The following is a 17046-nucleotide window of genomic DNA, read 5'->3' as shown; positions in this document are numbered from 1 at the left end:
TCCAACCTGCTCAGGGAACGCTAAACACTCTTCTGTCACCGCTTTCCTCTAATCCTGTTTCAGCTCCATTTGAGCAGAAATGCACCAATTAAATCAATTCTAGCTGACTTTGATCTGCTTCCTCCAAAACTGTGCAGAGATTTTGAAGCACACACACTCTGAAACACACACTTGAAGTTCTACTCCCTCAGCAGCAGGGGTCAACACACTCTCCGTCTCTCCTCCCTCCCTCCCTCCCTTGCCATCATCTAATCCTCTCTATACTGGGAGCTTCAGCTGAGAGTAAGAGCGAGATAAGAGACGTTTTTGTCCTCACTCTTCTCGCCCCATTTCTCCTCTCGCTACTGTTTTTTCCTTTTCTTTCTGAAATGGGATGTGGAAATTCCTCTCCAGCCAAACACATGACTAACAACAACAGCAGCAGCAACCGCAGCAGAGGTGAGGACACTGAAAAACTGAACATACTGTTAGTCATATGGAGCAGCTGGCAGGTTTAAGGTGTCTTATTTTGCTTTTAGAGTTACTAAAGGTGCTTTAGTAACTTTTTTATGTCCTGCAGGTGTTAGCGGTCCAGTCTGTAGAGTTTTTGACTTTGGAAGCTGTAGGAGGTGAAAGCAGAGTCCACGTCTGTCTGCTCAAAATCAATTAAAGTTTTCAGGGATTTCTGACACTCCTGGAAACGCTGGAAAGCAATTCATCTGTAAGGTTTCAGTTGCAGTTTGTGGTGTTTTGCTGTTTCAAAGTTCACTTGTGCTTTTACTTAACTATAATTAAAAGCAATCAGGATTGACTGATTGTACTTTTTTATTGTTATCATTTGGGTTGTTTCAAAATAATTTAGTGTGTGATTTTAGTCATTGTGCATGTCTTCAGGATGGTTTTGTGAGTAATTTTCTGTTAGTGTCTGGGTTTTTTTATTATTATTATTTGTTTTCGGTCTCTTTCTGCTGATTCGTCTCCCATGTTGGTTGTTTTTAAGCGTCATGTGAGTCACTATCTGATGGACTGATATGTCTTTATCACTTACCTCATTTTCCATTTCATTTTGGGTTGGGTTTTTTTTTTTTTCTTGTGCATTTTTTGAAACTCCTGGTTTGTTCTCTGAAGGGAGGGAGAATCATTTCCATTTGTTTATGTCTGTCTGGCTGTTTGTTAGAAGTATAGCATCTGTGGTTTTCAAGATATTATGTTCAGGTTTTATCTGATGATCAATACCAATAACAGCTCGAGCTAATTTAATTTTGGTGAAAATCTAGTCGAGGTCACACCAGATGTACAAATCTGTAACAACTGTATATTACCCACAATTTTTCAAAGATCGTCTTCAAACTTCACAACATTATACGAGGTCTTGGAGAACTTGAGTAGTTAAGTTGGCTAAGGATTTGACCTTGATTGTTAGTGCCCAAGGTCAAAGTTGACCTTGAAAAAAAGAATTCAAGAAACAATATCGAGTAATGTATCATATTAAAGAGCATGGTGGGAGCCGTGCAACACACTTTTTCATTTTTTTAATAAGACATCCTATGATGTCATAGTGATGTCAAACTTTCACAGAGTCACACACTGCATGAATATAGATTAAAATCTCGAAGCCAGTTCTGCTCAGTCATCTGGGTAAAGATAATAAAAAATCTACCTTTTAAGTATATAGAGCGTCAAGGTCATAGGTCAATGGTCAGACATCAGTGTGGTTTTTAGAAAACAGGCTGATGTTGTCATGAAACAGTTATGATATAACCTTTGTGGGGTGGGTAGGTGGGGGTGGGTTGGTGTTGTCTTTGAACTAATTTGTCTCCCCCTGGTTGTTTTTTTTTTTTTTGTAATCTTGTGTCTCCTTTTTGCTGTTGGGCATATTTGCTACTGATGCACATGTTATACAACAGTTTAATGTGAAATGCTTCACATTTATATTCCCAATAAAATATTAGAATTATCTGAGGATTAAGTATGGGAACCTCATACCCTAAATTTTGAACATAAGAACATTGGAAAGGAAAAAATAAGGTAATGGGGAAGGGAACAAGGAAAGAAAGAAAGGAAACATGGAAGGACAGGAACAAGGAAGAAAAGGAAAAAGGAAGGAAACAAGGATTGCAAGAAGCAAATGAAGGAAAAGAAAAAAATAAAGGGAAGAAGGAAGGAAGGAAGGAAGGAAGGAAGGAAGGAAGGAAGGAAGGAAGGAAGGAAGGAAGGAAGGAAGGAAGGAAGGAAAGGACGGACGGAGAGAAATGAGAGGGAGAAACTTTTAATAATCAAGATTTAATGAGAAAAGTTTATAAAACACGACAGGAAGATGAATGTGTCAAAGTGTCAAAGATCATTTATCTGGTGAGGAAATTATTGGTGATTGTTGAGCTGTCACAGCTGTTTAAATCTGACTTTTGAAAAACAAATCATCAGTTTTTCCAATTTTACAAAGTTTTCACCACAAATACCCAAAGTAAAGTTTTCATGCCTGTCTACTTTCTCACTGTAGCTCTTTGCTCTAGATAAAACAAATACGGAATTTTCAGTGTGTGAAAATGTCAAAATTGTTTTTTTACAAAGTGATTTCAGTGAGCAGGAATGAATTTAACTCTCGATTGATCTCGTTTCTGTCACTGACTTCAGATCCTGCTGAGTTTTCATCAAAGCTGTGAGTAAAGTTTCAAACATATTTTCATCTTGAAACATGTCACTGTTGTTTGACCTTTCTCTCATGTTGTCTGTTAACGTAAATCAGCTGACTCTGTGTGTGCGTGTGTGTCGACAGATCAGTTGAGTCAGTGCCAGAAGATGACAAACGGAAGTCAGTCATTCATTTTTGATTATAAAATCTTTTTATCTCATTCATCACAGCCATCCAATATATGTCTAATGAGCTGATCTGTGCAGCTGACTCTCTCTCTCTCTGTGTGTGTGTGTGTGTGTGTGTGTGTGTGTGTGTGTGTGTGTGTGTGTGTGTGTGTGTGTGTGTGTGTGTGAGATCAGGAACTATGGAGGTGTGTACGTGGGGTTGCCTACAGACCTGAGCAGCATACCCCAAGTCCAGATTGGCTCACTCAGAGGTAACACATCCACAGTATCAGCTGATAGCAATTTCATTTTTTTATACTTATACATCACCATTTCACATCAGCAGTGATCTCCAGACACTTTCATAAGGGGTAGATTCTGCAACATCAGACTGAGAACTCCAATGATCTCACCCATGAGCAGCACCTGGTGAAAGTGAGGAGGAAGGACTCTTTTTAAACTGGATAAAATTCGTGTAGAGAACTCAGACTGTAGAACTAGTTTGTCTTTGCAGTTTAGCAACCTCAAGATATCCAGATCTAAGCTAATGTTTTCCCACGGGAATCTACTTTGGGACCTCTTTCATTTCCTATTTTTTGGATTTGAGTAAGGATGTTCAAGCAGAAAGACACCTCTAAGCTGATTCTCCCATTTATAGACATGTTTCATCTATCCCACAGCAATGTCACATTGCATTTCATTCATTTAAATTGGATTAACTTAAATGGTTTTCTACACCTGGACTTAGTTTCCAATGGTCTACAGCTGAAGTGCTTGCTAAATACAGTACTGTGCAAACGTTTTGAGCCACCCCTCATTTATTTGTTCTGATAGGAAAATGGGTGCAATTATTTATTTTATCGTCTGTATTCATTTCTGTATTCATTATTCCACCATACTCCAACACCAGTGGCTGATCACTGTTACACCTCTCTCCTGACCTCCTCTGTATATACTGATGACGATTAGAATCAAAACCTTCTGATTTGGGTTCATCTCTCCATCAGGTCTTAAATGGTTTCACGTAGTCCTACACCTCTACAGTTTATTCTTCTGGTTTAAGGACAAACTGCACTTCTGATGAGGTATGCAAGTCTTCAGCTATCAGTTCTTTGGGAATCACCTAGTTGGTGTAAAAATATTATTTTATGTCTGTTAAATTGTGTTATCTTTGGCATTTTTTGTAAACTGAACTAAATAAATGAAAATGAATGTGTCTCTGTAACAGGCTGCTAGTAACGAGGTGTCTAAAGATTGGTTTCTTGCTAAGTTGTCTCATGAGTTAGGTGGCTTTTTATGCTTAAATGATTAATAGGTCAGATTTCAGAGGCTTAACAAACAAAACAATTCCTCTGAAAATGTCCATGTACAAGAAGTGGACTGAAAATGAGGAAAAAAGAAGCCAATGTCCAAAGAAAAATTTTGAAAGAATTTTTCGCAGAAAACCTGGAGAACTACTGGTAAAGGGCACCTTCCAAGTCTGACTGCTTGGAAGGAATATATAAAGAAATGAGTGGTGGCTCAAGACTTTTGAACAGAACATAATGGAAGCTGTTTCAAAACCAGGCGTGTTCAAATCCAATAAACTGTGACATACAGGTGATCTAAACCAATTGAATATAATGACATAAATGATTACCAGACTAAGTCTGACCTCCTTTGACCTTGTATGAGTTTCTATGCTCTGCGTCCTGGTTTGTTTGCTGTGGGGTTATGATGGAGCTATTGTTCTGTTTTGAGTAGGAGCAAAGAAAATGAGTGCAATGCAAAGTCTGAACACATAAACAAGGAGGAACCACAGTGCCATAAACCTAATGTCTCTGCCCACATTATATCCCAAATATGATCAGAACTCATGACAAGTAAACAAGCACATCCTCAATTTCCTGTTGGATCTTCAGGGTCACGAGAGCCTGGGAGAGAGAGAACTCTGGGCACGCTGTGTGTTCGTTAGCGTTTTATTATTAATGTGTGTGTCTGTGTGTGTGTGTGTGTGTGTGCGATGTCAGCTCCGTATTATATAATGTAGTGATGCTACGAGTGGATTAACATATTGTTTGAGTGTGTGTGGAAGTTAATTAATGAACTCATCCTCTGCTGCAGAGCCTCCGAGAGACTCGCTGTCCCTCAGGAAACCGCTGTGGGGGGACTGACTCTGGTTTTAATGAAGAGCCAAGCCTGTGCATGCTTCACTGTGTGAGTGACGACCTCCCCTGGTTCCTCTCCGCAGTCTCATTAATGAGAGCTGAGATGTTACATCAGTGGTAAAAGGGCCAGTGTGTCTTTGCATTGTACAGTTTTTCCATCATGCACCATTAAAGAGTGATGTGGATCCTCAATTCAAGGCTCGGGCAGTATGATGATACATTAGGGTATTTAAAACATTTTAACGCAGCCAAAAAACAGATATGGACACAGTGTTATGCACTGTAGTGCATGAAAACACCATCAGAGGGCAGTAACACCGCAGCTGAGCTCAGTAAGCTGTGAAAGACTTGTGAACAAAGTATAAGAGGTGAACTGTTCAAGAGTAGTGTTAAAAAAAATATTTAAAAAAATAACAACATATATATAATAGGGATGGGTACCGGTATCCGGTGCCATAATGGAACCGGTTCTGACATAAACGGTAGTAGCCAGACTGAAAAGAAGCGCACATTTCGGTGCTTTATTTCGGTGCTTTTTTTCCTGAGCTGTGATACACTTTAGATTCTAGCCAATCATTTTACGTTTCCGAGGATAGTAGGCGGGGCCAGGTACGTACGTTCTTTTAGAGCAGAGCTACAGATTAAAATGTCCAAGGCGAAGCGGTCAAAAGTCTGGCTGTACTTCACAGCAAAATATGCAAACTCAGCAGCCTGCAACAAGTGCTTTAAGCTGATACTGTGATACTGTCAAAGGAGGTAACACCTCAAATCCGATGAAACACCTGGCGGCGCATAGCGGTTTTTTTTAAAAAGCCGAGAAATGTGCGTATTTGATAGCTTGCTGCGAGACCTCACACCGAGCACATCTACTGGGGTGTGGTGCCCCCGACCGGAGTTTGCAACATCCCCCAAAAATACGAAGAGGAGAGTCCTGGCCCCTAGCCCTGCCAGTGTAGCAGAAATGATGACGGATGATGATGCAGCAGCAGCCGTTCTTCTCTGCGTGAGTAGCTTAATGTTGTTTGTGTGTAATTTATGTTGAGTAGGCTAACCACGTTATTACATTAATGCATGTAAGGTGAACTAGCAAACATCATCACAGCTACATGCGGCTGTCTTCTTGTTTGATGGCAGATACTCCCTTCACCCTGGACAAAAAGGCTAAAATGACCAAAGAAAAAGTGGGAAACGGCTAAACATGAGAAGTTTTTGGATAAAGTTTGTGTTTTTTTCCATTGTCTAAGCACTGCTTCCAACCAAGAGTGATACCATATATGCCCCATAGCTGCAGAAAAGTCTAACATTGTTATCTTTTTACAAAAAAAACAGCTGAACATGAGAGGTTTTTGGACCAATTTTGTGTTCTCCATTCTTTAAGCACCGGTTTGAGCACCGTTTAAGCACCGGCACCGTTTCAAAAGTACCAGTATCGGATAAAACCTAAACGATACCCATCCCTAATATATAAAATATAGAAAAACTGTTTTTTATACTTTATACTGTATGTGTAAGGTATAAAAATAACACCAGTAAAGACCTGAAAAGTATGGAAAAACACACTTTGAAATATAAAGACATGGCAAACAGACTAAAATAAGAAAGAAAATACCAGTAATGACCTTTAGGTCACACTGACATCCAAACTAAGAGCTCTGTATAGATTGAATGCTGCCCATCGAAGCCTATTTCAGTCTGTGCTTCTCTGTGAACTGATAGGTACAGAGGAAGAATGACACAGTGTGAGAGAGTTTGTCGAGTGAGGAAAAAGAAACCCTGCAGGCGTTCATCAGCTCCTCTGTGTTGTCATCAGGAACCCACCGAGTCTCCACTGAGCAGCAGCAGCACCCAGCAGAGCCAATTTCATCTCTCAGCGTCCCCTCAGAGGCTTGAATGGGATCAACTCCACCTGATTCAGCTGACTGCGGCGACCCTGACAAACTGGTTAGAGAGTCCGGACGTAGATTTGGACCTGGACATTCAAATTGGTCACAGTTTGCTGCTCAGGCGACGTAACGCTGCAGGCTTTTTATTCCAGGCAGATGCACCAGTGGGAGCTCAGCATTTGGCCTCATTGGAGTGATTGGTAGCTGTCATCTGTCCCTATTACTTTTGTTCAGTTTTTGTGAATATTATGGCATAGCTCCTCTTGTCATTGAAAAATTAAGTCATTAGGTATGCTTTATATGTTTTTGTATTGTCAGCCAATGGCTTCAAGATTTTTGAATGATTCACGTGAGATTAAACTGCTCACAGAACACGATATGCAGCTTACAGCTCAGTCACATTAGAGGAAAAAGGATGGCAACCTTCTGGCAGATAGGGAAATTTGTTAGTTGAATTGTTTGTTGCAAACTAAAAGACTACCCATAAGTTAAGCATACAACACTCTCAACCTCTGGGCAATTACATTTGATTCCAATGCAATTGCACAGGTAGCCTTGTGGGATGGAACCTGTCGGCAAACATCTTGATGTATGCTCAATCATCCAGATAAGTAAATCCCCAAAAGTTGATTCTGTTTTTCTGGATGTAGCGTTTTCAGTGGGAGAAACTTTTCATTACCCATCCAAGTGAGTTCTTCAGTCTCAGCTGACTGCAGGTTTCCCCAACCTTATAAACAGTATGGTACTCATGGCCATTGATCAGTGGTCTTCGATCGTGATTTTTGATCAGTGGTTGTTGTCATGAGAATTTGCATATTAATGATTAACGAACTGACCTCACAGCCCATTGTTACTTCAGTGGTGCTAGTTTCAGTCATTATGCAAATGTATTGTCTATAAGGTTGGAGAAACCTGCAGTCAGTCACTTGGATGAGTGACGAAACGTTTCTCCCACTGAAAACGCTACGTCCAGATGAACAGAATCAACTTTTGGCGACTGTCTACAAACAGTTGCAGTTTGACTCAGACTGTCTGCAGTTGCTCTTGGATTGATTGGCGAAGGTTTGCAAATAATTTGACCGATTGCCAATACAATGCTATCATTCAGTCATTTTGCACCACTTAGTGCAATTCATCTGCAATGCATCTCAAAGCAGCACAGGACTCAGCTGGTTGCAGAATGGTTATGTTCCTAATACCAGGTTGCTCAGCGCCTGTTTCATTCTGCTGTTAAATTGCCGTCCTGCAGCAACTACGTCACTATTTGTGGAAGATTTTCTGTTTGAAGTCTATGAAGTGCCTATGTGGCAACAGATTTTTAATGCTTCACTACAGTTAACTGCCTTATCAGCACAGACTGCATGTAATTGGCAACTTCAGCCCATCTTATTTTCATGATTTCATTTTAAAGTTCACTGCACACGGCCACAGTAATGCTGGCCTTGCTGTGGACTCCAACCAAACTTTGGCATACTATGACGTAAATGTTGCCTTCTCCAGTTGTTGTAACCACAGATGTAAACTATAAAGAATGGGCGTGGCTCCCCAGGAACAAGAAGTGGAATATACCTGCATTCTTTCTTATGGCCAGCAGGGGGCAACCCATCTTGTAGGGGAAAATGAAGTTTAGGGGAAATTGCTCCACTTCACACTTCCTTTATGACCTGCTGATGATTTTATGGTCTCAGGTGCAAACCTAAAGTTTGACTGAATAAAACATGATGCTCATTTTATATAGGTTTTGATCCGCTTGGGGTAAAAATGGTGCAGTCTACGACCTGTGAGTAAGAAGTTGCTGTCTATCTTACATGAATAATACCTTAGTTACCTAAAAACCATACTATACAAGTTCAAGGAAATTCCCTGGAATTTATACGCCTCCTCAGAGTATTCACACATAAATGAAACTGAGCAGGAAACCTGCCGTCATCCAGCTTCAGTGGTGCCGGTGTTGTGCCAAAAAATGATTGCCTGCCAAAAACTGATTTCCAATGTTTGCGTGTTTTTTTTGTTGTTTTTTTTTATGTGTAATATCGTTATGTATGTTGCTAAATAGACTTTGGTGAACAGGTATTACAAAGGGGTTATATATAAAATTTAAAAAAATTACCTGTTTCTCAAGTATCTTTGTGACTGTGTTACTGCACTTACATTATAATCAATCAGCTCCCTTTTGTCCACTTAAAATATATTTACAGAACTATTTTCACATTTGTTGCAATTTCAGCTGTCCTCTTGGCCAGATTACTCTTAAAAGAGACATTTTTAAAGTCAACAATATTTTTTTAACTGCATACATAAAGGATACATAAAAGTCACTGCCAAAAAGTGATTGCGGCTTCTACCTTGTTACAGGAATGTTGTTTGTTGCTCAAGATAATGTGATATCATTCATGAGGGATACATTTGACATATGTTTCACATATTATACACCAACAAGTTATTTATAGCAGTTTAAATACAAGCAATCAGTTTTTGGCAAATACCGGAAATCAGTTTTTGGCACAACACCGGCTCTCTCCTTCTCCTCAAAGTTTCAGTGGACGACATCTTGATCCACATTCGGCAGTTATTATTTTGATTTTCTAATGCAGCTCTTCCAGCTTCTAAAATGTGAAAATCTGCCACAAATCTTTGATGTTGGGCAAAGTGTGGTGGTAGTCGTGATGAAAATTTTTCTAGCATTCACTGTAAACCTTATGAACTGCATTCATTTATGGTGTTAATTACCTTTGAGTTTTAGATCAACTGTAAAAAGCTTTTTTGTTTCTGTCTGTAAATAAATCAGACGACCATGTGTCTAAAGCCATCAGGAGAAAACCAGCAGTTAAGTTCACTTTTAACCCTCCGTGTTATATGTTGGAAGCACGATACAGACAATAACTGTCCGACTGTCGCTCTGACAGTCGATAATTATTTTTTCTGAGTTCCAAGTAGATTTTATGAAGCATGTAATTTTCGAAGGACAAAAGCTTCAGGTAAGTTGGTTCCTTTCCTTTATTTCCACTGTGGCTTCTGGAGAAACAGAGGAAAACTCCAGGGCTGGAAAGATAAGGGAGTTAATCTGATCCATGTATGTGTTTGGACCATGGAAAGAAGCCAGAGTACTTGGAGATATCCATCCAGATAATAGGTGGAGCACAACTCCACACATCAGGACAAAGGCTGGATTCAAACTCCAGCAGCAGTACTCAGCACTGTGCAAAAGTGCTGAAACGTAGAAAAAAAAGCACTTGAACACACTGAGTGAATAAGGCTGGTAGCAAAAAAGTCCTTTGAGTGAGAGTCCTCACTTGGTTACCTGCTAAATTAGCCTAGAAACTAGAATCATTGGTCAGACAGTTGCATTAAAAATCCTTCAACAACACCAACAAGGTGCAGACGTCCAGTTCTGGGACTTCAGTAAGCTGAAGTGAAGCTGAGCAGATAGTTAGCAGCTGTTTCACATGCAGCTGGAAAAACCTGGTTTAAAGCTAAATGATTCCAACTCAGTTTCTATAGAGTAAAGATTTGCTTTATTATTGTTATACAGAATATATTTGTAGTTTTGGAATTTTTGATGATGTCATCATGGATAGTGATTCAGTTTGAGCTGCAGTGTATTACACAACCACAGCTTTGGTCGAGCAGTTCTTCCACTTATTTTAGGAATTATTGGGGGAAAAAAACTCGCAATGTCTGGCATTCTTACTGCTTTTTCCCATCAAACACAACATTTGCCTCTGTCAGTGCGCCCCAGGGTGGCTGTGGTTACAATGTAGCTTGCCATCACGTGTGTGTGAATGGGTGGATGACTGGATGTGTAAAGCGCTTTGGAGTCTTTAGGGACGAGTAAAGTGCTATATAAATACAGGCCATTTACCATTTTGATTTGAATAATCAGCCATAACACCTGAGTTAAAAATAAATATTTTATTTGTTTCTGGAACAAAACTTTAGCTTTAATGCAAACATTCCCCTCCTGTTGTCAGCAGCTGAAGCAGAACAAACCACAAACTGCCAGCAGAGAGGGAACGAGTGTCAGCTGTGACCTGCACAGGTGCAAGAATCCACCAATAGGCTTAAAGTGCGCAGGAACGAGTGTGTGGTTTAACAAACTGAAGTCTGTGGGGTTTGGAGGCCAACACTGACGCTGGAGGAGAGGACGTTTCACCTCAGCCTGCAGAAGGAATGTGACAGCTTAAGGGTCTAAGTGAGAATGACAGGTCTGAAGAAAATTACGTTAAAGTTTGGTCTATTTATGCTCTCTAATTAGGCTGAGAAACTCTTCATGCTGGAAGCAGGTACTGAATGCATGTTAACCTCTCCTCCTGCCCCAGTGTGCTAGTGGGGGATCTCAGAGCTGGAGGTTCGTCACTAAAACGGAGGTAGCTGTGTGGTTTGCTTGTTTTGGCCTCGTCCGGCTGCTTTTTAAGGCTTTACTTTTCTAGTTTGCACAGTTTTTTTAGGAGCTCCCCATTAATGTTCGGTCCTGTAGTCCAGAGCCCTGATGTCCTCTCCTGCAGCCAGCTTCCTGTACAACTGAGACAGCTCATCACGCCGCGGCACCTTCGACTCCGGCGTGCAGGGAATATCAAAGTCTGACGACTGCTGAGACTCCGATTGGATAATTCCATCATCCCCCTCCTCCCTCTGCTTCTGCCCATCCAGCTCTGGTTGGATGATCAGGGTGTCGGGTAAACACGAGTCCATGTTCTGAGAGGAATGATTGGACTGCGAGCCGGACAGTGTCAGGCTGAAGCCATCGGGGGCAGTTTCTTCGTCGCTGAACAGATCGGGTGTCTGCGAGCCCGTCATCTCAGAGCAGCAGGACTGTGGTTGGCTCCTGAGGCTGTTCTGGCTGTCGGTCAGAGTCTCGGTGGTGAAGAAGTCCTCCCACCTCGGAGGCTGAGATGAAATGTCCTCCAGCTGTCCGGCTCCAACCTTTTCCTCGTCACCTTGCTGCTCCTCCTCCTCCTCCTCCTCGCCGTTGGACTCAGTGCAGTCGACGTAGTTATGAGCAGCAGGCTGGGCATCGGTAATGGTCAGCGGTAAAGACTCCTCCACACACACAGGGAGTGCTGTTGTTTCGAGAGTTCCCTCTACTTATAGAACAAAAGAAACAAAATCAAACAAACTGTAACAGTGAAGTACTCAGGGCAAAAAAATACTGCAACATGACATCACTTGTCACCTGTCGTGACATTCATATCCTACAGCGCTCAGGAAAATTAAAGGGCCTACTCGATCATCTCAGCTGAACTTCCTCAGACTCCGTGAATCCATTTCAGCTGCTTTGGTGCAAATCAAAGTGACAGCAAGTAACTTGCAGACTTACCTTTTTGTACTCCCAACTTCTTCCTCACTGGTGCCACATCGAGCCCATCAAACAGCTCATCATCGCTCTCTGAGTCTGAACACACAAACACACATCAGCCTTGTTTTAATGACTGGTCTATCTTATTGAAGCAACACAACACATTCCTGCCTGTTGTTCAAACGCTTATAAAAGCGTCGCCTCCTGTGTTTGTGTGAAGAAGCTGAATGAAGGGCAACGCGTGAGAGGCAAACACGGGGCCAAGCAGTGATCTGTAAACAAGCGTGTGGCGGCAGGCCCGCGTGCTGTTATGGAGAGCACCTGTCATTACGAGTGTGTTTGTGTTACCACAAGTAGGTCGCTGCACCCTGCTGCGTTTGAGGACTCCCAGAGGTTTGTAAACAAACGCCGCCTCATCAGACTGCTTCCTGCACATCAGCTTCAACCTGATCAGACATGCAGAAATGGCGTCGTGTTAAACTGTTAGATTGTTGAATAAAGACAGCAGTAAAACCTTTTAAAGTTACCACAAGTTACATTTGATTATAAATCAAGTAAAAGTAAGTTTAGACTTTTACATTTGTACAATTAAAATGAAGTTGACTCACATCTGTGTGACTTCAGTCAGTGTTCGACCAATGGGGATGACACTGGGGTAGATGTTCACCGGCTGGAGGTATGACAGGAAGTCCTTAATCTGAAAATCAGGAGAAGCATAGCAACAGAAACAACATGAAGTCCTTTTAAAGTGGACTACTCTTCCAGCTTTGACTCTGATACAGCAGCTTTGCATGATTCACAGTTCAAAATAATTCTTACTGATATCATAGTAGTTCTTAGTGCAGTCTTCTTCTGATTGGCTCCCCCTCATAAACAAAAGGTTTGAACAGCAAATGGGTGGGGCTTTGGTTTCATTGTCCAAACAGAAATGAACATGGCCTCAAACATCAGCACTGATGCGACACAAGTATATATCTACTCATCATGGGCAAGGAATATTGAGATAATTTTGGGTTTTTAATTCTCCGAACTGTTTTCCGAACCAGAATGGAGTGATTGTTTAGCACACAACTTTAATGACTTCAAACAAGAAGGTCCAAATACAATACTGTGTGAGTGGAAGTGCGTTTACCTCGGAGTAGGAGGAGTGGAAGCTGAAACAGGCTCGGTATGAACTGCCTCCTGTCCTGCATAAACACACAAAAATACATTTGGAGCACAAAACCAGACTTTATTTCTAGTGAGTGCATGACGCTGGAGCTGTTCTTACTTTATTATGACGCTGGTCTTCTTGGTTCTTTCTCCAAACCACATCGTGGACGGTTTGATGCTGATGATGCGAAGAGGCGTCCCATCAGCAGCCGTGCATCCACACGGCAGCCGATTTCCTTGGAAAAACTCTTCATCCTACAAACAAAAATCCCAGATAAAAACGTAGTGTCGCAGGAACAGAAAGAATGAAAGAAGAAAAGATTTAGGTTTTGTATCAGAAGTGGAAATGGTTCATTATCATAAACGCAGAACTACCACAAAGTTGTTTTTCAGAAATATTGAGGTTCAGGAAAACAAATCTAAACTTCTGAAGTAAAGGAACCACGAATTTGTTTGTGAGAGACTAAAACGGGACCTTTGGGTGTCGACAAGCGTGTATCTGAGTCCTGCGGTCGGTTGTCACGTAGCTTAGGATCTCCGGCATCTTCTTGAACATCGCCAGAGTGTTGACGTGGATCTGCAGGAAAAACAGTGGACTTCATGTTACAGTGATGATTATGAGGTTAATATTTCCATCCATGCATCAGTTTCTCCCCATATTTGATGTCTGTGGTTTACCAGCTACTGAAGTTTTACCCACCATGCCTCTAAACTTTTCATTAATAAATACTCAATGTAGCTTCCATAAGTGTGTTTTAACATGTTTTATTTTATTTATCTTATTTTTTATTTTACTTTGCTTATGCTATTTGTATATGTACAGCACTTTGTGAACCCTTGTTTTATGTGAAAGTGCTTTATAAATAACGCTGGTATGGTATGGTATGGTATGGTATGGTATGGTATGGTATGGTATGGTATGGTATGGTATGGTGATGAAGGAAAGAAGGCTGACAAAAGAGACCTGTGTGTTGAACTCCTCTCCCAGGTTGATAAACAGGTACTCGTATCCATACGCAGCTTTACAGTTGAGCCACACAACGTGATGAGGACTCTGACTGATCCAGTTTCCAACCAACTCAGAGATTCCGGATAAACAGACCTCCTACGAACAAACAAACGAACACACCCACACACACACACACACAGGCTCAAATACCGATTAAAATCATAGAAAACTGACTGCTTCTAATTCATCATAATCATCCTGAGTTATAACACAAGTTATAACAAACAAGATTTTTTAATGGAGGAAATGTCAGTGAGGTTATGACTTATTTACAATAAAAGGTTCATGTACTAAATATTAAGTTTGAGCGAGGTGTACTTAATGAACTGGCACCTGTCCCTGTGTGTTAACTGTATATCTCAGCAGTGACTGAAAACCAGCACGTACCCGCGATGGGATCTGGTAGAAGCGCGGGTCATAGAAGGTGGAGTCCAGATAGATGCTCTGAATGTCTTTGACCCTGTGAAGCGCGACACAGCGGCGTGAACTTAGTGCTCCAAAACAATCCGCATCTGAAGCTTACGTGAGCTGTCCAATCACAGCTCAAGAAGAAAATGCATTCCAGACACAGCGAATCAGAGAAACTCAGGATGAAACGAGGATGATGGCGATGTTTGGTGACTGACCTGCTGCCCGAGTGTAGGTGCTCCATTCTGGACACGTCTCCGACAGGCAACCTGAAGTCTCCTGTATACAACACGTTTCCATGGGAACCCTCAAACAGGAACCTGCGATACAAACAAACTACCAATTTGTTTGGTCTCCGATTTTCTCACCTGATCATGTGACCCCTTTAAAGTGTACACAGAACGCATTTTTGAATTCCTCGAAGTCACAGATGTTAAAGAGTGAAGTTTATTTAGCCGATTATGGAAAAATTAACAAAAACGGGAGCTTCAGACTGAGCAGGTGGGAGGGGAGGTGAAACTGAATTGTTTGTAGAAGAGATGTGTTTAAGTTCTCCTGGGTCTCCTGGTGTTTGTTATACTCTGTAACAAACCCACAAGGTTACATACTTTCTCTGTCAGTGCGCCCCAGGGTGGCTGTGGCTACAATGTAGCTTGCCATCACCAGTGTGTGAGTGTGTGTGTGAATGGGTGGATGACTGGTTGTGTAAAGCGCTTTGGGGTCCTTAGGGACTAGTAAAGCGCTATACAAATACAGGCCATTTACCATTTGACCCTGAAGTCACCTTATATCATATATTTCCTGACCAGCTGTAACAAAACCTCAATAAGTAAAAGATCAGAAGATCTAAACAATAGATTTCTCTGTGTGAGTTGTGTTCTGAGTTGTGATTAAAGTTTTGGGTGTTTTGTAAAGGATCCGCATGAAGCTTGGGAAAAGTGAAATCCTCCAAACATACAAATGTTGGTGAAAAATTAAACTCACATGACGGAGCCGGGACAGTGACCTGCTGGAAGCAACGTCACCACGACCTCTTCTTTCTGTCAGGGTTAAAAACAACAAACTCACACATATGGATGACAGGTTGCATCTACAGCTACATGTCTGACTTTTAGTAGTTTCAAACTCGACACAGAGCCAGACTCAAACCGATGAGCACCCAGTACCTCTCCTGATGCTTCGTCCACGAGAGAAATCTGAGTCGGGCTCTCGAGCTCAAGAGGAACCTGAACAGATGATTTAACAGGAGAGATAACTCACGTTATATATCTTCTGTTTAAATATTTAAAAAACAATCTGATAAAAGCAGAGATGTGTACTCACGATGTATTCCTCCCAAAAAGCGTACTTTGGATTGTTCAGCAGCAGCTCTTTGGTTACAAAGGAGCAGTAAAGCCTCACAGTGCGACTGCAAACAACAAATTTATATTCAGCCCTGAGTTACATGCTCATTAAAGCAGTGTTAGGTTTTAATTTCACAGCAGGAACAATTCATCTTTCCGATCAACCATGGGGCTGCTTGATGCCCATAACGCCCACAACAAGCAGCTGAACTGCACCCTGTGTGACATAGTAACGTTTCACAGTAAGTTTAAAAGATGGTAAATTAGTGCAGAAAGGTCACAATTGTAATTCTTCACCCGAAGTCTGAGACAAATCTCAACTTTGACTCAAATATCTGAGCATCACTGGATTAAATATCAGTTTAACAGCACCCAGGCTTCACCTGAACTGCAGCTTCCTCTTCAGCAGAGGTCCTTTCAGCCCTTTCATGTGATCTGTTCAGTGAAACAGAGAGGACACCCGCCATCAGGAGGCCACACATGTAATATGTACCGTTTCTAACAACTGTGCAGGTGCCAGGCTCACCTTTGTGACAGTGGGAGAGGAAATATGCCCGGGCATGTAGGTTCTCCCTGTCGAACCGGTCCAGAGAGATGGTGGGGTACTCCTTCATCCGACCCGCAAACGAACTCATCTTCACTGCGACTATTTTATTTCAGTTTCCTGTTAATTGTTCATGCGTACTTAACTTAACGAAACCAACATATTTTTATTCCCAATACCGGTTTGTTTGTTTGTCCCGCCCACGGAACTGAGCTCCCCTTCTTCGCTTTATTTTTAAGACCATTTAGCCAGTACTACCGCCACCCAGTGTCAACTCGAAGTCCTATATTCCTGTCGAGCTAGCGAACTCTTATCCTCTGGTATTTCATCAGAGTGAGTTTAAGATGTTCCAGTTTCTCATTTAACATTAATATAATTTTTCAGCCACCATCCCAGACTCTCTTTTCTTAATATTATTATCACCAGTGAGATGGCATGTCGTTTGTGGCCATCTAATGAAACTTTGTGACCGCTGCCCTCCAACGT

At 41.5% G+C, this 17046-nt stretch overlaps 2 protein-coding genes across 4 annotated transcripts; one reads left to right on the top strand and one right to left on the bottom strand.

The window, feature by feature from the left end:
- Window positions 1-152: 152 nt before the first annotated feature.
- On the top strand, window positions 153-9617 carry c25h12orf75 (chromosome 25 C12orf75 homolog). Of its 2 annotated transcripts, XM_080292051.1 has the most exons (7): window positions 153-438; window positions 2614-2638; window positions 2756-2791; window positions 2974-3050; window positions 3786-3863; window positions 4882-4974; window positions 6642-9617. In XM_080292051.1, exons 1-5 carry the CDS (start codon window positions 369-371, stop codon window positions 3857-3859), a joined length of 282 nt encoding a protein of 93 aa, XP_080148177.1. In that variant the 5' UTR covers window positions 153-368; the 3' UTR covers window positions 3860-3863; window positions 4882-4974; window positions 6642-9617. The 2 variants fall into 2 exon arrangements, 1 of the variants encoding a protein (XP_080148177.1); XR_013902954.1 differs by lacking the exon at window positions 3786-3863 and having other exon boundaries at window positions 326-438; window positions 560-2638.
- A 1088-nt stretch (window positions 9618-10705) lies between these two features.
- dclre1c (DNA cross-link repair 1C, PSO2 homolog (S. cerevisiae)) lies at window positions 10706-17046 on the bottom strand. Of its 2 annotated transcripts, none has more exons than XM_080292035.1 (15): window positions 16543-17046; window positions 16400-16451; window positions 15997-16081; window positions 15840-15899; window positions 15658-15713; window positions 14892-14993; window positions 14599-14725; window positions 14221-14361; window positions 13732-13833; window positions 13375-13511; window positions 13237-13291; window positions 12713-12801; window positions 12453-12550; window positions 12126-12200; window positions 10706-11892 (listed from the first exon to the last, which is right to left on the bottom strand). In XM_080292035.1, exons 1-15 carry the CDS (start codon window positions 16649-16651, stop codon window positions 11267-11269), a joined length of 1914 nt encoding a protein of 637 aa, XP_080148161.1. In that variant the 5' UTR covers window positions 16652-17046; the 3' UTR covers window positions 10706-11266. The 2 variants fall into 2 exon arrangements, with proteins under 2 accessions (XP_080148161.1, XP_026003801.2); XM_026148016.2 differs by having other exon boundaries at window positions 14653-14725; window positions 16543-17045.

This window comes from Astatotilapia calliptera, chromosome 17, assembly GCF_964374335.1.
Source record: "Astatotilapia calliptera chromosome 17, fAstCal68.1, whole genome shotgun sequence".
NCBI lineage: Eukaryota > Metazoa > Chordata > Actinopteri > Cichliformes > Cichlidae > Astatotilapia > Astatotilapia calliptera.
The sequence above is the reverse complement of the archived record's forward strand: the minus strand, read 5'-3'. Positions and strand labels throughout refer to the sequence as shown.